The sequence below is a fragment of the Leptidea sinapis genome, chromosome 11 (genome assembly GCF_905404315.1).
Source record: "Leptidea sinapis chromosome 11, ilLepSina1.1, whole genome shotgun sequence".
NCBI classification, from domain to species: Eukaryota; Metazoa; Arthropoda; class Insecta; order Lepidoptera; family Pieridae; genus Leptidea; species Leptidea sinapis.
Window position 1 is genome coordinate 638,916 of NC_066275.1, and position 27,850 is coordinate 666,765.

Sequence of the window (27,850 nt, forward strand, 5' to 3'; positions counted from 1 at the left end):
ATCTAGATGTATAAATTATCATAGTATTTACTGTTCAGTTTTATTATTGTAAAGTTATTAGAAATTTCAAAGCACGGATGAGATTTTAGATATAGTAATATCAGAACGAATTACAGTTAACACAAATGATTCATCGGATAAAAGTGAGGATGAGGAAGAGTGCAAAGTGTCTGGAGTTGAAGAAATTACATTATTCATTTTATATTCATTATATTAAATATTCACTATTATAATATCGTTATAAGTTCCATATGAAGTACATGTCTATGAAAACTATTTTAAAATATATATAAAATTATTGGTTTGTTTATTTATGTTCTGACCGTACACGTCTCACACAAACAAATGCAAAAACATCTCGAAAGTAATTTACCTGTTCTGTGATCAAGAGTCTAGGGCCTAGGTTTATAGCCTAAACACATGATCGGATTTGGTACGGCCGGACCATCGGACGGCCCGGTGGGCTTGAACGGGCGCCTCGCATTAATCGGTCCGCCGTCGTACACGGTACGGTCCGAACGTTAGATATTCCGCTCATCGCCGAATATGTTCCGCTACCGAACCGCGTCCGATGGTTCGCCCAAACCGAATATGATCATGTATTTATAGCTTTAGTGTTTCTATATAATAGTGATTAGTGTGTGGTTTGTGTGGAGTGTGGACGTGTTAGTACCTACATAATATTTCGTCTGTCATTTTGATTGTGTTGTGAATTTTATCAACCGCTTTCTAGTTTTGTCAATATGACATGTTTTTGGATCTTAGAATGAATATTAGAGAAGGAGTGCACTAATTTTGTTGAGTAAAAGTATTCTGTGCTTATAATATTTTTATCGGGTATCGTAATAATCGTTAATAATTATTTGTATGCTAATTATTTTTGTTTAGTGAGTACAAAGTCTAAAGTCGTACGTAAAGTAAAGAAGATAATTAACTAAAACATTCAGTTCAGTATTAAAATAAGAGGTCACAGTAGTGTTGTTTCAAATTTGTTATAAATATTATTAATTTATTTCAAAGTGGGTACGCTGGGTAGGAAACCACCTTAAACATTATTGTTTTCAGAAATTAAAAATCATGACAACATTAAGAAAGGCTTTTAGTCAAGTATTAAGAAAAAACAGTGTTTATTCAACCTCCTTTTTACATAACAGTACTGATTCAAAAGTGTTAAAATCTGTTTTCAAAGATATTGAAGATGTAAATTATACTATTAATCAGTTTGTTTGGCAAAACTTAGATAAATGGCCTGATAAAACCTTTACGGTAAGTATTTGCATCAATTTACATTTTTTTTTTAAATCTATGTTATGGAATGCAACAAAAATATTCAGATAGCATAAATTACATGAGTAAGTTAAAAATAAAAAATGTAAATTCATAGAAAAAAACCACATACTATACATAAATAAAGTTACTTTAGCAAAGGATTAGCCACATGAGTGCCTGGTTTAAGTGACTATATTACTCCATGGGGTATACTATATTGATATTGTAAGACAATGATATTTTAACATTATTAGTGGTTGTTACTTTATGTGGCCTAAGCTGATTGGTCTGTTTCTTGTATTTATTGTATAGTCATTATTAGATAGTTATGCATTAGTGTAATCAAGTAATTGTTATCATATTGAATCGACCTTTGCTCACAAGTAGGTCCCAAAAACAAATTTAGACTGTTGACCACAAAACACAAGAGTGGCAGAGACCCAGTGTCCAGTACGCTTATAAGTAATTATTAATTATTTGTATGGTAACCTTATTAAATTGTTCGTACAGTAACCATATTAATATTTAATTAATTTATTAAGCGCAGGTCTGGCTACACATGGAGTATTACTATCATCTCTTGTCTGGCGCACCCCAGTATCAGCTCAATCCATTTGACCGCGTGCATCGCAGAGCAGCTCGAATTATCGGGGACCCAGTGCTCTGTGAACGGCTGGATCACTGGGCATTGCGTAGAGACGTCGCTTCATTGTGTGTCTTCTACCGCATTTATCACGGAGAGTGTTCCGAAGAGCTGTTTAACACGACACGCCACAAGTTAGGATATCATCCCCACCATCTGGATGTGTGGCGGTCCTCCACACTGCAGTTTTCAAGGAGCTTTCTTCAACATACTACAAAACTGTGTGGAATGAGCTTGCTTTTGTGGTGTTTCCGGGACGAAAGGACATGGGTACCTTCAAAAAAAGCGTGTACACCTTCCTAAAGGCCGGCAACACTCTTGTGATTCTTCTGGTGCTGCAAGAGAATGTGGGTGGTGGTGATCACTTAACACCGATATATTAAATACAAACATACTTAAACATACATAAATTGTACATATAAACATCCACGACTCAGAAACAAACATCTATATTCATCAAACAAATGTAACTACCGCAATTCAAACCCAATTAAATTCAAATATATGAATGTTATCTATTTCAAATGATTTTTTTTTTATCAAATACTACAAAAATATTATAAAATCATATTTAATATGTTTAGAATTGCTAGAAGATATACATCTTTATATCTAAGATTATTTATTTTTGCTTCTAGGTTTGTGCATCAACAGGTCATGGGTACACATATGCACAAACACACAAAATGTCTGTCCAGCTGGCTGCTTCGTTACGATTGAAGCTAAAATTACAGAATGATGACACAGTTGCAATAATTCTTCCTAATGTGCCCGAGTATCCATGTGTGTCATTAGGTGTTTTGGAAGCAGGTTGTATTGCTAGCTTGATGAATCCGGCCTACACAGCAGGTAAGTTATTAATATTTAAATGTGCCAGCAGAGTGCGATGAGTTCAATGTTGAAAAAAAATTCATTGAGTTAGCAACCTCATTAATGTTTAAATAAAGTGGTATACCTAACGAATGAAAAAAAATTTCTATTGCAAATAGCATTTATTACTTTTACAGTGTGTTAGTTTAATACATAAATATAAAACAATTTAAAATATAAAAAGCTTATTCGAAGTGGTCTCCATTGGCTGCAATACAGTCCTTTAAATGTTGTGGTCAGTTATCAATAGAAGCATGCACTCTTTTCATGGGAGAATTCTTCACTGCAAATCGTAAGGATTGTTTTAGGGACTCCAAATTATCATGGCGTTTAGAGGCAGCTGTACAGCTGATTAAGATTGGGACTAGACAATGGCCAGTCTTCAGCTATGATGAAGTCCGAAATGTTTGTTTCCAAGCAAGACTGTGTAGACCGAGCTTTATGACCCGGCGCCAAGTCTTGCTGGAAGGACCATTCTTGGTTATTGAACATGGTGTTGTTAAGGGGCTTCACTACCTTCTCAAGAATGGTATCTTGATAAACTTCTTCCGATGTTTTGATACCTATTTCACAAAAGTATGGCTCAGTCACTCCTTCATAGCTAATACTTCACCAAACCATCACTGAAGTCGGATAGTGCCCACGTTGCACTCTGTCGACTAATTCGGAAGCTTCCTGAGAGCTTTGAGCATAAATACGGTCATTTTGTCTGTTAAAATGTTGCTCTATCGTAAAAAAATTCGCAGTCATAAACAAAAATTTTCTGTGACCTCCCTGTGTTGCTTCGATTTTACCTATTATTTTTTAAATTATCAGTTAAGAAATGACCACTACGTCTCTTATAGGCTGCAAGTCCTAAGTCATCTATTAAAAATACGCGTGCAATGGTTTTATGTGCTATCTTTATCTCCCGAGATAAAATATTTTGCTTTCAGACAGGATTTCTTTGAATTATTTCCCTTACTGCATTGGCTACCTTTTTCGTACGACTACCTGGACGTTCAGATTACAGACACAGAGTACACAAACATTTTACTAATACACTCTCCATATGCTGACATATGGAGAGTTTTAAAAATTGCATTTGGCCCAATACCTACTTTGTGTAATGCAATCACAGAGATTCGGTTCTCTTTATCACCCCACTCCATTTTAATATCGCAAAATAATTATGCAATGCACCAAAATTACAAAACTCAATGAACAATCAAATGGCAGATTCCAAATTCAAATGTAATATTTTATTTATTTCTAACCGACTTCAAAAAGGAGGAGGTTATCAATTCGATCGGTATATTTTTTTTATGTATATTTTTTTTTTATGTATGTACACCGATTACTCTGAGATTTATGATCCGACTTACGTAATTCGATGCAGAATAGATGCCATTTGGTCCCATAAAAAATTTACATAGTTTGGCCGAGTAGTCATTTTATGAACATTTCTTATGAAATTTTTGTTTACCTTGATGATATAATTGTTTTTTGTGTACGGCTTTTTTAGTTTTCATTCAGGTTGATTATATATTATAATTATTAACCGACACTAAAAAGGAAAACACAGAAAAAAACTACGGTAATAAAGGTAAAAGTGTATTAAATCAAATTTTTAGTTATTTGATACTTTTCAGTTTTTGAAGTAGGTTTTTTTAAACGTAGTTTTTTATTATTAATAATTGTAACAGTATTTATATATAGCCAGACTAAGTATGTAATGATAAGTGGTTAAAAACTATTCATGGTTATTATCTATACTAATATATAAAGCTGCAGTGTTTGTTTGTTTGAACGCGCTAATCTCTGGTACTACTGGTCCGATTTGAATGATTCTTTCAGTGTTGGGTAGTCCATTTATCGAGGAAGGCTATAGGCTATGTTTTTTCTTCAAAATTAGGGATCCGTAATAAAATTGCTATTTTGTAACACAAGGTGTAAAATCGAAAACCTATTTTTGCGTGCGCTGCAAAAACTATTGACAATAGAACAAAATGATGTACAGGCTATAATATAGGCAATATTTTATTACTTATAAAACTATCGCGTGAATTATACTTTATATGGCAAAACAACGTTTGCCGGGTCAGCTAGTAATATATATACGTAATTTGGATTTTGATTATTTTATTAACATTTTTTTTTTATGTTTTGAGTAATTTTTTCACCTTTATTCATTTATACATGCTTTTAATTTTTAACACAGTCTGAATTAACTTTTATTATCTCAAAAAAAAACAAATTTTTAACAATTAACAATATTACGAACTGTAAATGTAAATAAACCTTCGATCAATGCCAACTTAAAGAATAAACGCTTGTCAATTTTCTGCGACAGAGTTGGTATCTATTGTACGCATCACGCGAAAGCAGTACTTTTGAGAGTTCTCTTTTGTGCGAAATTGGTGTCGATGAAACATTCAATATTGCATTCTGCCGAAAAATTTAAATGGCGCTGGACAGGCCACACCCTTCGGGGTATAGACAAATGGAGAAAATGTATCACAGACTGGTATCCCAGAAACTTAAAAAGGAAACCGGGGGGATAATACAGGAGATAGTCAGACGAACTTAGGACGATAGCAGGCATGACATGGTATAGTTTAGCTAAAGATAGAAAAGAGTGGAAGAAGTTGGAAGAGGCCTTTGTCAATAGACAAACAGATAGTGATAGATATTTAGTTAAGGATAGTTTGTAAGTATTTATGTAAATGATCTGAATAAAGGCTTATATTATTATTATTCTGATGTATAATGCACTTTGGTGCTGTAATTGGAAACTACAATAATAATGATACAACCTATAGTTTTATGATTGGATTTTTCCCTTTCATACCATTTTCAACAATTTGTTTACTTATTTTATTCAATTGTTTGATGAAAAATCCAATTTTTTAAAAATCAATAAGTACTGAACTTCACTATATAAGTTATGTTTTAAGTGATTGCTTAGAATAATGCTAGCATGAATACTCTTTAAGGATTTGATATTGTTCTTTTTTAAATGTCAATTAATAACAATGTTATAAGTAACAAAAAATAATAAACCATAATAACTAATGTTTCAATGGACATTAAATTTTGTATCCTGTTATTTTTTGTTGGAAATATTAATATCAATATTAATGGTTTTGCCATATAATAATTTGCTATTAAATTACTCTATTAAGTATATAAATAAATGAAGATTACTCATTTGCATAAAATTTACGTAACATTACTAATAATAGCATATAATGCAAAAATATGAATTACAAATTCATTAAATTAACTAATTAGCAGGTAAGAAAACCAAGTAAAGCCACCCAATAATGTTGAAATTTGCAGCAATTATCTCTATAATTGTTGCAAATTTCAGTATCAAAATACAGTATAATTGACGACTATACAGAGGTATAATTATACTGAATTTTAGTCTCTAGATGACCACTTCTATACATATGAATAAAATTGGAGTGTCTGTTTGTAATATGTAAATAACCATTGTTTACTACATGTATATGAATATGTATAGGTACACCAAAATATCATTTTTTTTTTTTACAATTTTTGTCTGTCTGTTTGTTCCTGCTAATCTCTGAAATGGCTGGACCGATTTTGACGGGACTTTTATTGGCAGGTAGCTGATGTAATAAGGAGTAACATAGGCTACATTTATTTTAGAAAAAAAAATGTTGCAATGTCGAAGAAACGGTCTAACTCTAAAAATAATTTGTATGGCAAAACAACGTTTGCCGGGTCAGCTAGTCTTCAATAATAATTTACTATTATGTGTGTCAAACTACTTGAAAGGATAAAAAAATAAAAGTCGTCAAACATCAAATACCTACTCAATGCTATACACAAGTAAGTCAAAAAACGAAATATGAATTAATAAAAAAAAGAGATATATGCAAGCAGCCTGATTTCTGCCGCCGAATTCCACCTTCACATGACACGCCACAAGTTAGGATATCATCCCCACCATCTGGATGTGTGGCGGTCCTCCACAGTGCGGTTTTCAGGGAGCTTTCTTCCACGTACTACGAAGCTGTGGAATGAGCTTCCTTGTGCGGTGTTTCCGGGACGATACGACATGGGTACCTTCAAAAAAAGCGCGTGCACCTTTCTTAAAGGCCGGCAACGCTCTTGTGATTTCTCTGTGTTGCAAGAGAATGTGGGCGGCGGTGATCACTTAACACCAGGTGACCCGTACGCTCATTTGTCCTCCTATTCCATAAAAAAAATGCAGTGCCGCTCAGGATTCTTGAAAAACCCAAAAATTCTGAGCGGCACCACAGTTGCCCTCGTCACCTTGAGACATTAGATATTAAGTATCATTCGCCCAGTAATTTCACACGCATCGAAACACAGTAATGTTTACACATTAGGTTACACCTACTCACTTCACGGCAGAAATAGGTGCCGTTGTTGTACCCTTAACCTAGCCGGCTTCCTGTGGGGACCCGTACGCTCGTTTGTCCTCCTATTCCATAAAAAAAGTCAGTAAACTAAATGTAAATTAATAAAAAATAGATATATGCAAGCAATATCTTTAACACCAATTCTTTTAAAAACCATGAAGCAGTGTTTTCGTTGACAAGATCATCCAGACACCTGTACAGTACGACCTGGATCTTGCATTACAAATGCTGTCGCACGAACTAATTAACAAAATTAATTTTTGTATAACATAATATTATACAATACCTCTACTTACAGTTTGACCATTTTGTATAAATTTGCATATTCAAATACAAATATTTTCATTAAAAATAGGATGTGACATCAGTTATTGAAAGTCAAAAACTACCATCATTAGCCTGAGGGCAGTCGCTCCATTCCCATTAATAATTATAATATAATTCATAATTAACATCATATTTTTAATAAGAGTAATTAAATGCTCTAATATTTTAGGCCACTTTATACCCAAGCATACGTATAATTGAAATAATCCTTTCAGAATAAGATTATTTATAAGTTATTGTTTAATCGGCTTTCAACTTGTAAATGTTAACTTATATTATGTGCTTATTAAACTTTACGTCTAAGTACATAAATTTTTCAAAAGTGGATCCACAGTGGTCAAAGTTATAATATTATTTCATTCAGATTAGAGTCTGCATTACTGAGGTCTACCTATTGCCAGGCTTTGTATGACAGATATTTGTGTTCATGGGGTGGTTTCAAAGTGTTGGACACATCCTATCTACGGTCGTTTAGTTCAGGCCCTATTGAAAATAACTATATTAAATTGAGTTTAAAAAAGCTTTTTTTTTTGATAGTCTTAAATTTACACTCGATTAACACTTACTTTTGTTTATGCACTTTTTAAATATTTTTTTAAATTGTGGTAAGTATTTGTTATTACAGAAAAACCCTGAGAATTAATTATTTATCACTAGCTGACCCGGCAGACTTCGTACTGCCTCAATAGATATTTAAAAGACCTAAACTTTTGTATGTCCGTCAAATAGTATTGTTTGTGTTTAGAAATTTAATTTGTGACAAAACTTAAGATATATCAATCTACGTAAACATAATCTGATAGATAGTTAACAACTGTAGTTAATCTACCAACTATAGTTAGATAAAATTATGTTTATTGTTTTCCGCCTGAAAAAGTTAGAAATATATAAAAATTCTAATTAGTTATTCAATTTAAACTATTCTTTCAGTTTGATTTCTGAACGATGGGGACACGTCAAAGGAGAAACAAAATTGTTGGTTTTATTTAATTCCGAGCATTTTCATATTTATCTACGTTTTAAACCTTCCTTGGACTTCCACAAATAATTCAAGACCAAAATTAGCCAAATCGGTCAAGCCGTTCTCGAGTTTTAGTGAGACTAACGAACAGCAATTCATTTTTATATATATAGATAAAAGTAATATAATTATACAAACTATTTAAGTTTTCTTTAGTGTTAATTCCGCCAATATTTGTCTTTAAAACAATTCGACACGTGTTTCGCCTCTACACGAGGCATCCTCAGGACGTGTTGTCTCGCCAAAATCTGGCACGAGACTGAAGGAATTAACACTAAAGAAAACTTAAATAGTTTGTATAGTTATGGATTTCCGCAAAGTAACGCCTTATTCAATAATTTTTTTTTTTTTTTTTTTTTTTTTTTTTAGTAATATAATTTACGAAAAGTTAAAAAATAATTAAAATATATGTATTATATTACAATATTGTAGATTTATTAATATGTAGTGGCTATCTACGTATATAATACTAGCTTTATTCCGCGACTTCGTCCGCGTTGAATAGTTAATTTGGGCAATTTTTTAACACACACAAACTGATATTTCGCTGCTGGCACCGCTCTTCTATGATACAGCGCATATGCCTTGTCATTGTGGAAAGTCTCTTTAAATAGTATTTCCCTGTGAACTTTAATCTCCTATTTCATCTCCACGTCACGTCAAAGTTTCAAATTATTTCTTATCGAGTGCCTAATACAAAGTTTCATGGTTTTATCTTTGATAGTGCCGAATTTTCATACAAACTGCCATTCCCTAACTAAACCCCTTCATTTATTTTTTTGCAATAAAAGGTCGCCTATGTTCTTTTTCAAGCTCTAGTCTATCTCTGTACTAAATTTAATCAAAATCGGTTCGGTACTTTAGGCGTGAAAGCGTAACAAACAAACTTACATTCACATTTATAATATTAGTAGGCATGTATTATCTACTTTATCAATAATTGTTTGATTGTATGACGCCTACAATATAACCGATAAAACCGCTGGATTGTGACAGCATGCAACATTATCTTATTCTTGATGACAATATAATCTACTTATGAATACTTGAAATTATCACGAACAGATAATGAAAAAAAAAAGGAATGCTGAAATTATTTGGACACGTGGAGCGAATGAGTGAAGAAAGAATGACGCATCAAATATATAAGGCAAGTGTGTGTGGGCAAGTCGGTCGCGGGAGACCTCGTAGAACATTCGTCGACCAAATTGGGGAAGTTATGAGAAAAGGAGAGGTTCGAAGCACCCGCAACCGGCGAGCATGTATGAAAAGAGTAATGAATGTAGAGGAAGCGCGTTAGGTTTGTAAGGATAGAAGCAAATGGCATTCTATTGTCTCTGCCTACCCCGACGGGAACAAGGCGTGAGTGTATGAATGAATGAATGAGATAATGAAATATATTCCAACTTTCAAACATCTGGATAATAAAATATACTTTTGTATGACGTAGTTAGGGTTGCCACCCGTACCATATTAGAATGTATTTTATATTACCTACTTCAGGGATGCTCAAACGGTCGATCGCGAGTGCTGTTTGAGCCGAGTCTATTCACAGATTTTTGTTTTAGGTAACTAAAATCGGTAATTACGTACTATCTTATGAAATGTATGCTCGGTACATGCAGTGTCATGCAGATTCAACATTCAAAGTCACTATAGATAAGTTTACAACTTTAGATACTAGAACGCGTTTGTTATGTAAGAACCAATAAACTCGCAATTTTGAATAATTATTAGTTTTTTCATTGACGTTTTAGAGCAGACCTACACTTACCTTGACTAATAAATGCATATTATTGTGCGCAAAACTAATTTCTATGTCATCGTGACACTGTAGATATTGAAGGATTGACGAACAGACTTAGTTCTGCAGCATACACGGTTAAAAAGATTAGACATTTAACTGACATAGATACGGCGCGACTAGTATACTTTAGTTATTACCATAGTAGTATGTGCTATGGTATATTGCTATGGGACAACGCTGCCGATATTACTACAACATTTGTGCTGCAGAAGAGGGCTATTCGCGCTATTTATAACCTAGGTCCTAAAGAATCATTGAGAGTAAAATAAATTAACATCTTGACTGTTGTTTTACAATATATTCATGATAATGTCATTACATTGAACTATGAACATACATTTATGTTCATAGGCACATAAGTGAATTTGCTAGAAACTGTCATAACCATAATGTTAACACCAGGAACACACAAACTTATAATGCCTACTACTCGGCTAAGTCGAGTTAGTAAGTCTTTTGTATATATATGCTTGGGGGAGTATATATGCTTTTACAACAAGATCCCAGAAAATGTTCAAAAATTATTACGTTATTCAAAAGAATTGTTAAAAAACGTTTGTGTGGTAAAGGTTACTATAACATAAATGACTTTCTTAATTATGCCACAGATTGGGAATGGAGTGACCGCCTACAGGCTATTAAATAATAAGTTTAATTGTACAATATTATTTGTAAACATATTTTTTCGATGAAAAAAAAAGCCCGCTGAGTTTGTTGCGCCCGTTCTTCTCAGGTCTGAGGCATTCATTTTGGAATGGGTAGTGTTTGACTTTCAATAAGTGATGTCACATCCTATTTTGAATAAAAATATTTGAATTTAAATTTGAAAAATCTACCTAGATGACAATCCTTCATCACAGATACTTGAAGCCTCTCAAGAGTCGATCGATCGTAGTCTAACAATTTTGAGGTAGATCCCCAGCAGTTCCAGCTTGAGCACCCCTGACCTACTTCTATACTCTACAACTTATACAGGGTGTCCCAAAGTTATGGGACATGAAGGGAAAGTACCTTAAATATCGTGTTATTTTTAAAAGTTAGTACTTCTGCATTCAAAGATTTTCTAAAAATTACTTGCCTCGTCTGGGAATCGAACCGACTGAAATGTAAAAAAAAACACCCCTACTTTTATAATGCCAATCGAAAGAATGGCCAAAAACTAATAACTCTTCTTAAGTAACATAGTATTTTAAAAGAAAGGAACAACGTAAAATGAATGTTTTCCTACTTGGAATGGTACGAATGGACCGATTAGATGGCCGGCCAGATCCCCGGACCTTACACCATTAGATTTCTTCTTTTGGGGATACGTCAAAGATATGCTATACAGAAAACGATACGAGAACGTGGGCGAGTTACAAACAGAATTGTGCCATATCTTATCGAGTATTCACCATAAAATGATAAGAAAATCAACAGGCAGCGGACTCATTAAAAGATTGGCGATTTGCGTAAGACAAGAGGGGTGTCATTTTGAGCATTTAATTAATTAATTTACAAAAAAAAAACCCACTTAATTGACTACTTTCTTTTAAAATACTATGTTACTTAAGAAGAGTTATTAGTTTTTGGCCATTCTTTCGATTGGCCAAAAACTGGTTTGGTTTTTTTTATATTTAAGTCGGTTCGATTCCCAGACGAGGCAAGTAATTTTTAGAAAATCTTTGAATGCAGAAGTACTAACTTTTAAAAATAACATAAAGTCTTCTTTCAGTAAAATAGCCTATCTTCGATATTTAAGGTACTTTCCCTTCATGTCCCATAACTTTGGGACACCTGTATACCTACCCCCTTATTCATAATGGTCCGCTAACTTTAAACAGCCGCTAAGGAGTGTTTTTTCTCATTCTGACTTAGGTCAATAGAAGAAGACAGAGTGAGAATTAGCAATGCTTTAAGTTAGCAGACTATTAAGGGGGCTACTCTTTACGTTATTTGAACAATAGTACGCTGGCGTAAAGCATAGTCTATAGAGTCGATGCTTTTCATCCGGGAGTCGTCGGTTCGATTCCCGATTAAGTAGTATCTTCCTAATTCATTACACAATTTTCAGATGAACTAAAACGCCAGCTAGAACAAATCAACTGTAAAGCGATAATATCATCAAAATTATCCTACAAAAATATCAGCGAAGCACTGAAGACTATCAAACGTAATGTACCAGTCATATTAATTGATAACGACGCTTTGCCCGAAGGCACTATACGGTTCGCAGAGTTCGCGAATGATTTCAACGTGAACACAGATTGTTTGAAAGCAGTTAAAAGAAGTGCGGACGATGTTGCTATATTGCCGTTTTCCAGCGGCACTACGGGATTCCCGAAGGCTGTTGTGTCGACGCATCGGTCCATTGTGGCTTTTAATAAGATGATTTATGATCCAAACGTTATTGAAGTTGAAGAGGCTACAGGTAATTTAGATATAACGATTTTTACGAAAACCGATTACACTGATTAAATCTTTATTTGATAAAAGATGCAAGTCATCCTATTCTTCATCGCCGTTTGTTTGTCTTTCAATATTGCCTATTTCTTTTATGGACCTCTTCCATAGGACAAACGAGCGTACACGTCACCTGATGTTAAGTGATCACCGCCGCCCATATTCTCTTGCAACAGCAAGGAATTTCAGGAGCATCGCCAGCCTTCTAGAAAGGTAAATTTTTTGAAGGTGCTGATGTCGTACACCGCACAAGGAAGCTCATTCCACAGCTTGGTTGTACGTGGCAGAAACTTCCTTGAAAACCGTACTGTGGAGGTATATCACTCATCTAGATGGTAGGGATGGTATCCTAATTTGTGGCGTGTCGTATGAGGTGGAATTTGGCGACAGGAATCAGGTCAAATAGCTCTTCGGAACACATCCCGTGATAAATGCGATTGAAAACACACAATGTGGCAACATCTCCAAGTAACGACATCTGATAGGCTTTCACAGAGCACTGGATCCCCGACAATTGGAAAAGCTCTACGTTGCACACGGCTCCATTTTTTTTTATTTACAAATAACTTTTTTAATTTTTTTAATATGCTCTATTCTATCTCTTGGAGGCATTCTATTAATGATTGTAATTTTTTACAACGCCTCAGTATCCTTTAATCAAATAATAGTCAAAGCCAATTAAACTTATTTAATAAATCTAAACTAAGCTAATTAATTAACGCTTTTGAATCGCCATTAATAATATTTAAATAATTGAATAACTGAATCTACATAATTTGTTCCGAAAAAGTAGAGCTCGTGAGTAGAACATACAAGAAACGCAACGGCCACGCATTTTAATCAAATAATGTATTATTGTATATTTTTAAAACAAATTTTTGAAGTTGCGATTTTGAATTTTTTTGAAAAAAGGTAAAAAAGTTGTAAACTCAATAATGTTTGACTTTAACATAATATATATAGGGATTAAAATTATCGAAAATAGTATCCCATCACTAATTCACACTTGTAAGACATCAAAAAGGTCGGAGTTGCTTATTCTCGTTGAATGTTTTTTAAATCACCTTATTACAATAATCAATAAAAACAAACCTGCAACAGATAATGTTTAGTTATTCTTTTCATATAATCCTTGACATTAATAAATACTTTTACTCGTAAACCTCAGTAAAAACATTTATTTTTTTTGGGTATAAACGCTATAATTTTAATAACAACTATTGGACAACTGGTTTTATTAATAATTTTTTCCCATTTCTGAGTATTTCTCATAAAACAAGTTATGTTATTTGTCAGTGTGGTCTGTTTTTACTGAAAACTAATTAATATAAATGCTATTTATAACTAAGGTTATGAAAGTATTTATTAATACGGCTTTACTTACGTTTTTGTCGGTTTCGGTATCGACTAGTTTCAGACCATTCAGGGGTCCTTCATCAGGGTGAGTGTGGTGGGTTCGCGATAACGTCCCACCTCTTACTGCGGACTTGGGCTCGTAGTGCGCGGCTAGACAGAGCGGTGCGTGCGGGGTGCGCCGGTGATGACGAGGACGATATCATTGACACTATGTCACTATTGGTGTCCACAGTTGCGTGAAAAAACCCAAAAAAACCTGAGTAAAGCCGTATTAATAAATAATTTAATAATGACTCTCGGAAGTTTTAATAATTTAAGGTTATAAGGCTGAGATCTATAGAGCGCACTTAGATTTTGCTCTCATTTTTTTTATCGCACTTAGCAAAGTTGTACTTAGCTGAGTGCGATAAAACGCGAACTTGACTTTTGCATCGTATTGCACTTTTGGGCTATCTTAAATAATTTCAGCTGTCAAATTACTATAGAAACGCACTTCGACTATAGAAATGCACTCTACTATTATAAACCACTGGACTGGCGGCTGTCAAAGTGCTTTTGTGCCTGTTTTCGCCATTTCAGCGAGGGTCTGCGGTACTAAAGCTAGTGATGACAACCTCAGCAAACATCGATAGATGGTGGGAAACTATTTACAAAAAACAATTCAATGCTTGAATCATAAATAACACGGAAAACGAACGAACTAAATTCAAAATGCAAAAATACCTCAAAGTATTGTACGTTCCTTCGCAGCCATTTGTATTATACGTCAAAAGACGCTCGCGAGTGGCGCTTCAAACAGGCACAAAAAAGTGCTGTCAAAGATATGTAACAGCTGTCTATTGGTATTTATACAGGTCAGTGATACAAACGCCATCAAAGATAATGCTAAGTTTACACTCAGCTAAGTTTAACGTAAGTAAAGTCTGATTTAAGTCTAAGTACGCTCTATAGATCTCAGTCTTAAAACACGGGTGCCCAATTTTTCATCTCACCTCCCTCTACTTTAGTTAATTATAAAGAAATGGTGAATCGAAGAAACAGACCAAGAATGTTAGAGATGGATGAATGTTAAAGATGATTCTAAACAACTCTTATTTTAATTTCGAGAAATATGTATACGAAACTATTATATTAACTATATATTATATAAAAAATCATAATCATCGATTGAGTAAATCAAATTTGTCATCAAAATGTTCGAGTGGCTCATGGTTTGTAAATCTTGGTATGTCTTGTTCAACTCTCAGGTTGTGGCTCCATCTACAAGATCTACTTTAGTGTTGATAACCTGATCAACCCCAAAAATTGCCTATTATGTAATTGACTCTTTCAAATCTAAACAATTTGTTATTTTTTAAGTTATATCCCTCAATTCTGGGATTAATTTAATTAAATTTGTAACCAAAATTTATGAACCATGCGGGACTCGAACCCGCGACCTCTCGGGTTCCTTCCGAGCGCCCTTCTAACTGAGCCAACTGTTCGATTGACACATGGTTCGTAAATCTTAGTATTAATTGTTCATATCTCAGGTTGTGGCCCCATCTTCAGGATCTCAACCCCAACAATTGCATATTAGGTTACTTGAGATGTCGCTCTTTAAAATCTTAACAATTTATTATTTATTTATCGATTGACTACTTATTTATAATATTGTTAGGACTTTAATTAGAGTCAAATTTATTTCAGCAACATATCAGTCAGTGCTGCCGGGAGTTCTCCCCTTTTTTCACATTTTCGGCTTCAATGTCCTAATGTTGAATCTCATGTGTTTGGGAGTGAAGCTAGTGACAATAAGTCATTTCAAACCTGAAGTGTTCTTGGAGACCATTGTGAGGCACAGGACTCAGCATTTGTACGCAGTTCCTCCTATGAGTAAGTATTTTTTTTTATGTACCTGAAGTACAAAAAAGCCTTGCCTTCCTGTTGGCAAGTAATCACCACTACATTCTTGCATTATATCGTAAATTTATCCCAATTTCTTATAAAAATTTTACACAAATTATCTTGCCCCAAGTTAAGCATATATGGCATGTGTTATGGGTTACAAGACAATGATATATTTAATACAATATACTTACTTAAACATCCATGACTCGGAAACAAACATTCATATTCATCATATAAATGCTTGCACCTACCGGGATTCGAACCCGGGACCTCTAGCTTTGTAGGTAGGATCGCTTACCACTCGGCTATACAGATCGTCAACCTGTAGTTGTATATGTGATGGGTAATGTAATGTTCCACGTTTGCTCACGAGTGAAACAACTAGTCTTTACTATGTAGAACTACACCCGGGGACGTCCGCACGCAACCGATAGCCGATTAGAACTGCCTTCCGCTGTAATGTGCATTGAGAATTTCTTATATAGCACTCAACGTCACACGATTAATGTCACTGTCGATGTCATGACAGTGACAATGTTTGTTAACACATACTCAGTTCAGACTAGATGTCAAAACACTACAATACCGTTATAAGTATAATAACATACGAAATAATAAAAGAATGACTTACTGTCCAGTAACGTGTTTACTCGTTTCATTGTTTGCCCTCCCTCCCAGTGTGCCTATATACCTAGCAGACATTGAAATAAGCTCATAACAGCTTGTATAAAGAATATTAAATCACTTTTACAAATACAGAATTACGAACTGATGATATCACTTGTGGTATATTTCTATATACAAATACAAATATAGGTATCGTTACGGATAGACAATCGTTGGAAGATCTATTTCAGATTTTTTTTCTTTGCGCTCAAACGATAACGACGGGAGGGAGGTGGTGAATGCTCATGCATACCAACGCAGCCTAAGTCTGCGTTAGTTACGTGGAACTCACGTGGAACCTAGGTGCCTGTGAAACACCACCTGAGGTTGGCTTTGGGCAGGTGCCCTCTAAGCCTTCATCGAAGGCGACCTTCTCTTGGGGAGAGAGAGCCGCAAGCGGCACTCCCTATGGAGTATCCGCTGAGATGATTTCATATTTCTACACAAAATTACTAAATAGACTTTTCTAATAGACTTTCTTAGGTAAATTTACATAAAACATCGTAGGTACCTACTCCTAGCATCGAAAATGAGCCGATATTTTGTGTTTCAGGCGCCAATTACTCTGTTATAGGATATAGAGGATATCAACAGATATTGAAAAAGGGCAATACTTCTATGAAAATAATAATTTTTTATGGAAGAGAAGACAAACTTGCGTACGGGTCATCTAATGTTAAGTTATCATCGCTATCCATATTCTCCTGCAACACCAGAGCAATCACAAGAGCGTTGCCGGCCCATTTGAGAAAGTGAACGCGTTTTTTTTTAAAGGTACCAATGTCGTATCGTCTCGGACAAGGTAGTTCTATCCACAGTTTGGTCGTACGTGGAAGACACACACCAATAAAATATGTACATAGATCGTAATGATTTCAGTATTGTTCCTTGGCAAGCACCCTGCGGTCACACCAACCCACGTACAGTCTCTACGGTCCATAGTATGTGGAGCCGCAAGCCTTTCCAGCAACGATGCTGAAGCTCTCATCAAGAAAAATGTGAGTCTCTATTATATACGCGATAGACATCCCGCGCGTCCCCTTGAATCAAAATCACTATTCATGTAGAGATTAAGGAAATGACACTTTGATTTTCAATTTGATTTGATTTGATTGTTAAGTATTCTTTTTTTGTTACATTTACCGGAAAAGGTTGGGATTTAATGAGAAGAAGTGGCAAGAAGGTCATTGGCACTGCTTTAAATCAACACTTACAGCTTTATCGTTTTATAAATAATTTCAATAACAATATATGAAAAGTGATGCAACAAATATACTCAAACGTCAAATACGAAATAATTTACACAAGAAGTAAGTAAAAAAAGTAAATGTAAATTAATAGGTAAAAACACAAGAGTTATTGAGTACAGTAGGTGCATTAATCCACACACACCGTAAATTAATAAAGGTGTTATGCGAGCATTTTATTAGTGCTATTAATAACTTAAAATAACAAATAATGAAATAAGATTAATAAAATAACATTAAGCAGACTTCCCGGTATCAGGATCATCCACCACAAGTAGCGCCCGATTATATTTAGTTCACGTGCCAATGATCTTAGAATCCGATTTTCTGTACAATTTCGTGGTTTTAAATTTTTATACACGGACAATTTTTATATTTTTAACAATAGTTCAATAGTTCCGTCTAAAAAAAGGAATAAAGAAACAGATGGATATAAATAATTTGAAAAAAAAAATCCCGTGCTGTAAAAATATGTATAGAATTCGAGCGAGTTGAGTTTGTCACATGAATGAGAGACACAATAATATATTTGATTAATTTAACTATCATACAATCTACCATAAAATTCTCCTGTCCCAGTGTTTGTTACCAAACTCCTCCAAAATGGCTGAACCGATTTGTATGAAATTTTGTGTGCATATAGGATAGGTCTGAGAATCGGCCAACTTCTATATTTCATACCCCAAAATGATAAGGTCAAATATTATTTTTTTATTTTTTTGACAATTTTTTTTGTTTTATTTTATTGCTATTCAGCATTAAAAAACACACAACGTTAAATTTTCACTGCTACAACTATTTTTGAATCGCGATTTTATATTATTGTGTTCCATCCACAAATCCGCTATAGGGTTGCAAGATGGCAATCGAATATAATAATAGTACGATATATTTACGTTAAATCTGATAATCGGTTGCATCTATTAATTACTTTATATGGCAATACATACAACCTTGGTTGGGTCAGCTAGTAAGCTGTATAATAATTTCATCGAAATTCCACGGATTTTTAAAGCATCTCTATTATTATAAATACTTATTCATCTATACATTCTCTTTTCCAGAGGAACATAAACTTCCGTCAAGGTTACGGTCTGACAGAGACTAACGGCGGGATATCGGTCGGACGGAAGGGCGATAAAAACCTCACCGCCCTCGGGCATGTCTTCGGTAGCTGCGAGGTCAAGATTGCTGATCTGGACACTCAAGAGACCCTGGGACCTGATCAAGTAGTTATTAATTACTTATTCATTCACAAACACAGACTCATATCCATAACTCAATCCATTACAGACTAAAAGAGCCCAATGAGAATTCCAGTTGAAGATTCGTCGCGAAAAGGATGAAACTAGAGTGTTTCACTCGAAATGAAGGTCTTATTTGTCTGAAAATACACATTCCCTCCGAGATAAAAAATAGTCCGAAAGGAAAAACAGAGATTACAGATTTCCAACTTATAACAAATAGATCGCTGTCAGAATGACATTTGTTACTTATGTGTTTAAAATTGTTTTTTGATAAATCGGTCGACGAAGACTAGTGGTAGAAATTGGTTCTGGCTAGCTCAATCCAGAGAAGATTGGTATCTTTGGAGGAGGCCGTTACCTGTTGAGCAGAACAGTTCTTGAGAACAGAAATTCAATCATGTAATAATATTTAAAAGCCGGCAACGCATCTCTCGATATCAATGGGCGGCTGTCTCACCAACCCGTGAGCCTCTTGCCCGTTTGCCCCCCCCCCATAAAAAAAACTTTGAGTACTAATATATTAATCCTAGCAAAAAAAGTTTTTTCCTCTATATTTTTATATATATAAGGGCAACTTCTATTATATGATTGTTTCTTTCTGTCCTAGGAAGGTGAGATTTGGTTCCGTGGTCCGAGTGTAATGCGTGGCTATCTCAACAACGAAGAAGCGAACCGCGAAGTATTCACTGAGGACGGGTGGCTCAAAACCGGCGACATTGGGAAATATGACGAAAACAAATATCTGTATATCACCGATAGACTTAAAGAGCTTATTAAGGTAAGTTGAAAATATATTTTTTTTAATGAATATTGATGACAGAAACAGGTGTGTTGGCAATACAGTCTGTTGGCACACTTATTTAGATCCGCTACTAATAAAATAAAACTTTATATAGATTTAAAATAAAAAAACACTGAAAGTTATATGCTGAAAAGTTGAGCGAAAAACTGTTGGCAAATGCTAAAATAAAATGGCGAAGTACTTACAACGATCTGTATAATATTTCTCAAATACTTAAATCTAACCTGAAAATATATTTAGTTATTATTATTAAGCTGTTGTTATTTATCAAAATTAAGACTAAACTCAATTTTTATTTAGAAATTTAATAACAGAGTATGCGGGTATAGGCCTCCTCCATCCTCTTCAATTTCTCCCTCTTCGCAGCTGTTTCCATTCAGTGATTATCGGTTTGCTTAGTTTCCTTTGGAGTGCAACTCCGGTCTCTTTCGTCACCTGCAATGGACGTCCAACTCTTTCCAAAATCCTGCCCATTGCCTTCAGCTGCGCGTTGGAGTCCATCTTAATTTTTTTTACATACGATTTTATAAGTTTTTTCAAATAAATATCCAACCAAAAAAACAAAGTTAAAGGGTTAAATTTCTATGAGCTGAATTTGCCCAGTCCGTAGTCTATTTGTTTGCTTTAATACAATATTTTTGTCACTTAATATATTAATATCCGGACGACTGAGCCTTGCTCGGATTTTTAAGAATGTACAAAACTTGAACAAAAAAAAACTAATGGGAACTGGATTTGAAACCGGGGTCTTTTGCTTTCCGGATCACCCAATGTCCCATCTGAGCTATTATAGTCTTGTATATAATGGCGAAATTTACCTTTGTATTCTATTGTTATTGTAGCTGTTTCTCATTAAAACACAGATAAAACTATTTTTTTTTTTAAATTGAAACCGCTTGATCGCCCCCGAAATCCCCTCTTTACTAAATTTCATTAAAATCGTTGGAGCCGTTTATACATAATAAATAAAATACTGTTTGTTTATGAATTTGTCAATAATATTTCATAACATCAAGAATTATTTCATAGTATATGCTTCCTGTTGTTAGAATGAAATTGTTGCACAGAAGAACTGTCAAACCGTGCGCCATAAATTCTCTCATAGAAAATATATATACAAGAATTGCTCGTTTAAAGATATAAGATCAGATTAGTATATTTTCCTCATTTCGCTTCGCAATTTACTTATTTTTAGCGATATAACATTATCCTCAACATTGAAGCTTGAATGTGTATAACTACATAATCAATATTTGTTTTAAACTCAGGTCAAAGCATTCCAAGTGCCGCCCGCAGAATTGGAAATGGTTCTACGGACACATCCAAAGGTGTTAGACTGTGCAGTGATCGCCATCAAAGATGAAATTACCGGCGAGGCTCCGAAAGCGTTCGTTGTCACTAAGCCAAAACAAACTGTCGACGCCAAGGAGTTAATGAAGTTCGTTAACCAGCAGTTAGCAACATTTAAGAAGATCAAAGAACTGCAGTTTGTGGACGATATACCCAAGAACCCGGCGGGTAAGATATTGAGGAGGGTTTTGAAAGATAAATATTGTTAAAGGAGGTATTGCTAGTTGTAAGAAAAAATCATTATATTATTTTTTGTTACGATGTTTTAATATGTTTTATATTTGCTTGTGTTTATTAGATTTTTGAGGATTTATAAAGGTTTGGGAATGATATTAGGATATTGTAAGTTTAAGTTCTATGGTAGGTATAAATAAATAGGTTTTATAAATTTTATATTAATTGTGTGATGCAAATTCAAATTTTTTTAATCGCATAGAAAACAAAACTCCATAACTCATATTAGTTATTTATGCAACTGTTGTGTAATAAGGGGTATTAAAACACGAACGTGGGTTTGTTACACGAGGTGAAGCCGAGTGATAATAGTTTCACAGACTGTTTTAATACCTAATTATCAACAGTTGCATACAACACTTTATCTACACCCATAATATGAATCCTCTATAAAAAGATTCTGAAACAGTTAGCATCAATATCATCCAAAGGAGTGTTATTATGAAAACGGACGATTTAATGTTGTACTGAATTTCATTACAACACTCGTTTGGATGATAAGATAATATAAACTTTATTTGCATTGAATAGGTTTCAATACAAGATGGCATTGTACAAATGTTTACAGTTTGCTATTCAGCTCTATACAAAGCATGATACAAGTCAGAGATTTACAATTATTTATATATATAAGAAATTTAAATATCTATGATGTAATGGTTATTAAGACATTGGGTGTTGTAATGTTGGCAATAAGCTAACTGTTTTAGAATCTTAAATAGAGGATTTAAAGCATGGGTGTAGATAAATATAATTATATAATGAATTATTTATCTAGATTAGTGTAGCGACAGTATAGATTTCACCTTTCTCTATATTGTGGCTACGACATAAGATATTGACAGTGTGATTAGCTAAATATATTGACTATACTAGGTATATAGTATAGTGTGAAGTAATAGAATATACTAGAGGGATTTTTATCTATTATCATCACGGTGTCGGAAATTCACACTCATTATTTGAATTTAAATACTACCCTACAATCCGCAAATAATTCGTTTGAATCCACAATTTTTGTGAGTATATAATAAACATATACAAGCTGTTTATATTTTCGAATCTAAGGTACTTATATATGGCATGACGCAATAATTCATTGTAAAATATATTTTGTTTCATATAACCATTACAAAATCTACAATTTTTTACTTAAACAAAGATCTGATTTTTACTGACGTTTATTCTCTAACGGCCGTTCCCAATATTCAGTCTATCTCTTACTTGAGATAAAAAATCGTAACTATCGTTGACTTTTCTTTCCCAATAAACTTATCGACGGTAACTCACCTTATCCGTACGCGCTGTCTGTCAGTGGAACGACGTATAACTTACCAGCGATAGATGTTTTTCCGGAAATTGCAATTCACTCGTCCCAATATAAGGCGATAAGAATGACTTATCGGGTATATTGGGACAGCTTCAGATTATTGACAGCTAATTACTGACAGTAGAAGGTAGTAATTTATCTCTATCTGTAGATAGTGTATTGAGAACGGTCGTTATAGACCTTTTTAGAACCCTAGATAGATTGTTTTTTAATCAAAATAAATCGTTAATAATCGCGCGTACTTGTCTATGGTGCTATATTATGTTGGTGATTTGGAAATTTTAACAGTTTAAGTGACAGTTTGGGAACTAAATGACGTCACATGCCATGATTGGTCTTTCAGTGTCACATGACTTGGACTAATAATTTTATGTAAGATTGTTCTCTAAAACATGTTTATTTTTATATATAGTATTATTATATATAGAAATATTTGTGTATATAATATAGATATTTTATCGTACTTTTTCATTTTTATAATAATTGCATACTTGCGATACCACCTTGTCAAATATAAAATAGATTCTCCATGTTTAGATATTAATAATCTGTATATAATAATAATATTACAAATCACTGCCTGGAAATAAACAAAGAAAATTATCAAGTTATGTACATACCTGTTCTCTTAGATAAATTATACGTCTAGATAGTCTATTGCTGCTAGACAACCGATGAAAACAGGCCAGGTTTATTACTTTAGTGTGTGTGACAAGTTACGTCTTACAATCGCGATTTGTATGTTTTTTTATATTAGTGTGCGTGTTTTGCTCAAAAGAGTTTAACAGTCAACCTCAATATTTTTTCCACGTTTTCACGGCTTTCATAGTCAATCTAGACGTATAAATGATAAAAGCCTATTTAATGTTATAAAAAGGATATTCTGTGATAAAGAGGACCAATACTTATAAATATTTTTTTGTAATTTTACTTATTAAACGATGCTTTAGTGAAGATCTTAAAGTATGTGCTTGTGAACATGATCCATGCGAATTAGGCTGAGATCTACAGACCGAACTTAGAGTTTGCTCAGACTTTACATACCTAAAACTTAGCTGAATGTGATAAAAAGCGAACTTGACTTTTGCATTGGGCAAATGACTATAATCACGGAATCAAAGATTATGCATGCATACGGGCCATGCAGGTCTTTCGGGAAATCGTTGACTTGTGCCAGGAAAAACTAGTGTTTTCTATCGAGTCCTCTCTTGATAAGGTAGCGGAATGGGGTAAATTGAATCAATCATTAATCTTGTCCAATTTAACCCACATAAGACTCAAGTTTGTGCGTTTACCACAAAAAAAAACCCATTTGTCGTATCACCGCTCTTCGACAACACTTCCCATAAAGCCTCGCCTAGTATCGGAATACTGGTCATCATCAATCATCGTCGTCTGGAGGGCAAAGAAAAATTGGTTTCAAAGAACCTGGGCGTCGTAAATAGAGCACGGCAATACTTCAAGCCGGCCCACATTCTGTCCAAAGTGCATTCTGTACAAAGCGCAGGTCCGGTAACATATGGAGTATTGTTGTCATCTCTGGTCTGGCACACCCCAGTATCAGCTCGATCCATTTGACCGCGTGCAACGCAGAGCAGCTCGAATTGTCGGGGACCCAGTGCTCTATGAACGGCTCGATCACTTGGCGTTGCGTAGAGACGTCGTGTCATTGTGTGTCTTCTACCGCATTTATCACGGGGAGTGTTCCAAAGTTCTGTTTCACCTGATTCCTGCCGCCGAATGACACCTTCGCTTGCACGCCACAAATTAGGATATCATCCTCACCATCTGGATGTGTGGTGGTCCTCCACAGTGCGGTTTTCAAGGAGCTTTCGTCCACAAACTACAAAACTGTGGTATGAGCTTCCTTGTGCGGTGTTTCCGGGACGATACGGCATGGGTACCTTCAAAAAAAGCACATACACCTACCTTAAAGGCCGGCAACGCTCTACGATTATTCTGGTTGCAAGAGAATGTGGGCGGCGTGATCACTTAACACCAGGTGACCCGTATGCTCGATTGTCCTCCTTTTCCATAAAATAAAAAAAAAAGTAAAAAAATGTTAAGTTTACACACAGCTAATATTTACTTAAGCAAGGTCTTAGTACGATCTATAAATCTCACACTTAGTCGAAGTATGTATTAACCTATGCCTTAACAATGTCTATAAAGTGTATGGACATTATATTATATATTAAGATAATTGTATCATATTGAAAGTAACATAATGAAATAGCTTACTAAATGGTTTATATCGAATATAATGATACTGTTAGTGTTAATTTTATCATATTGTGAAGTTCGAAAACAAAATTTTATGCACGATGCGGGACTCGATCCCACGACCTTCGGCGTTCCGTGCCGGTGCTCTAACGTTCACTTAAGTTAAGCGTTCGAGTGACGTATCGTCATAAAATCTTGTATGCTTTTAAAAACATAACAAATTGTTGAGATTTACAAGAGCGACATCTCAAGTCAATTTCCTAATATGCAAATATTGGGGTTGAGCAGGTTATCAACTGTAAAGTAGATCCTGTAGATGAAGCCACAACCTGAGAGTTGAACAAAGCATACAAGATTGTATGACGATACGTCACTCGAACGGTGAGCTCAGTTGGTTAGAGCGTCGTTCATAAAATTTTATTTGTGTATTAATCCTAGAAGTGAGGGTTATCACTTTAAAAACATTACAAATCATATTGTGAAGATTTTCTATTTTTATATTCGTAGCATTAAGTGTATCTTTCGAATATTTTTGTATAATGTTTAAAGTATCCCTAAAATTAATATCTACAAGTTTTATATAAGTGAAAACTGTGTGCAATCGAAGTAGTTTGAATCGTCACTCTAAATATTTAATTTAAATTACTGAATCTACCATATATTCGGAAGTAGTTCTATGTCTCATAAACTATTTTAGTTAGACGGCTTAAATTTTAACAGAATAATATTTATTTCTTAACAAAAAACAACAATATTTTAGACAGATCTTTTTTTACTTATTTTTGCTTTAGTGCTTATTGTAAAAATGACACTTTTGTGATAAAAAAAATATTGGACTTTCTTATTTTCAGTAAACAGTGATATTTTTTTTAATAAGTGATTGTAAATATTTACCCCCTTATTCATAATGGTCCGCTTACTTAAAACAGCCGCTAAGGAGTGTGTTTTCTCATTCTGACTTAGGTCAATAGAAGAAGACAGAGTGTGAATTAGCAATGCTTTAAGTTAGCAGTCTATTATGAATAAGGGGATTAGTCTAGAAATTACCGTGTAATATTTTTTTTTTACCAATTCGCACAATGAGGACGATGCAGATTCAAATAAGAATCAAATTCGAATTTTTCAGATTTCTTTGTCAATTGAACTTTAAGTCTTTATAGTAATTATTATTTTTTTATATGAAAATAAGGGACAAAACGAGCAGGACGTTCAGCTGATGGTAATTGATACGCCCTGCCCATTACAAAGCAGTGCCGCTCAGGATTCTTGAAAAACCTCAAAAATTCAGAGTGGCACTACAACTGCGCTCGTCATCTTGAGACAAAAGATGTTAAGTCCCATTTGCCCAGTAATTTCACTAGCTTACGGCTCCCTTCAGACCGAAACACAGACTTACTACATGACATATTAACAGTAGCGGACAAATTCATATGGAGTTTTGTATTTACGGCTTTTATCGACGTAAATTTATTGAAGTAGGCGTTACTTTGCGGAAATTCATAATTATACAAATGATTTAAGTTTTCTTTAGTGTTAATTCTTACTTACTTACTTACTTCTTTCTTTTAAACTGACCGTCAATCTCGTGCCAGATTTTGGCGAGACAACACGATGCCTCGTGTAGAGGCGAAACACGTGTCGAATTGTTTAAAAACAAATATTGGCGGATCATTCCGCCAATATTTGTTTTCTTTAGTGCTCATGCACTAAAGAAAACTTAAATCATTTGTATATTATGGACGTCCTAACTTTACAACCAATGTAAAGACTGTTTATAACATTACTATTTTATTATGAAGTCGTTACGTTGGCAAGTGGGAGGCTCCTTTGCACAGGATGCCGGCTAGATTATTGGTACCACAACGGCGTCTATTTCTGCCGTGAAGCAGTAATGTGTAATCATTATTGTGTAGCCATAGCTAGTGAAATTACTGGGCAAATGAGACTTATCGTCTCAAGGAGACTTGTGGAATTGTAGTGCCGATCAGAATTTTTGGGATTTTCAAGAATTTTGAGCGGCACTACATTGTATTGGGCAGGGTGTATCAATTACCATCAGCTGAACGTCCTGCTCGTCTCGTCCCTTATTGACATAAAAATATATAAAATATTCTGTTTGTCAAAACAGTACAGTTCGGCAATATTCATTTTATGCAATTTAAATTGATTATAATATACTTACCCCCTTATTCATAATAGTCTGCTAACTTAAAGCATTGCTAATTCTCACTCTGTCTTCTTCTATCGACCTAAGTCAGAATGAGAAAACACACTCCTTAGCGGCTGTTTAAAGTTAGCGGACCATTATGAATAAGGGGGTTATTCTATGAGGTGCTATAAATTGTTATTTCGACTTTGAATTTGTTTATTATTGTTGTTGATAGCTTGTATATTATTATGTTTATGAAGTTGTACTATTTACATGATTTAATACTTTTGTAATCTCTATTAATAAATCTTTTTAAAAGTTTTTTACTTTGTTTTAATTCAATATTTTTTATTTTAATGTGACAGTTTAAATGTACGACCCATATAGCCGAATGGTTAGTGACCCTGACTACTAAGCTAGAGGTCCCGGGTTCGAATCCCGGTAGTTGCAATCATTTATATTATGATGAATATAGATGTTTGTTTCCGAGTCATGGATTCCTAGTAAGTATATTGCATTAAATATATCGTTATATTGTACCCATAGTACAGGCTATGCCTAGTTTGGGGCAAGATAATTT

The 27,850-nt window shown here is 34.3% G+C and overlaps 1 protein-coding gene across 3 annotated transcripts; it reads left to right on the forward strand.

Moving 5' to 3' along the window:
* Positions 1–607: 607 nt before the first annotated feature.
* Positions 608–27,591, forward strand: LOC126966677 (uncharacterized). 3 transcript variants are annotated; one of them, XM_050810828.1, is made up of 9 exons: positions 608–665; positions 1,066–1,266; positions 2,551–2,761; positions 12,388–12,744; positions 15,822–16,007; positions 17,568–17,686; positions 19,000–19,164; positions 19,790–19,960; positions 21,253–27,591. In XM_050810828.1, exons 2-9 carry the CDS (start codon positions 1,078–1,080, stop codon positions 21,541–21,543), a joined length of 1,689 nt encoding a protein of 562 aa, XP_050666785.1. In that variant the 5' UTR covers positions 608–665; positions 1,066–1,077; the 3' UTR covers positions 21,544–27,591. The 3 variants fall into 3 exon arrangements, with proteins under 3 accessions (XP_050666785.1, XP_050666784.1, XP_050666783.1); XM_050810827.1 differs by having other exon boundaries at positions 651–966; XM_050810826.1 differs by having other exon boundaries at positions 651–1,266.
* The last annotated feature ends 259 nt before the right edge of the window (positions 27,592–27,850 follow it).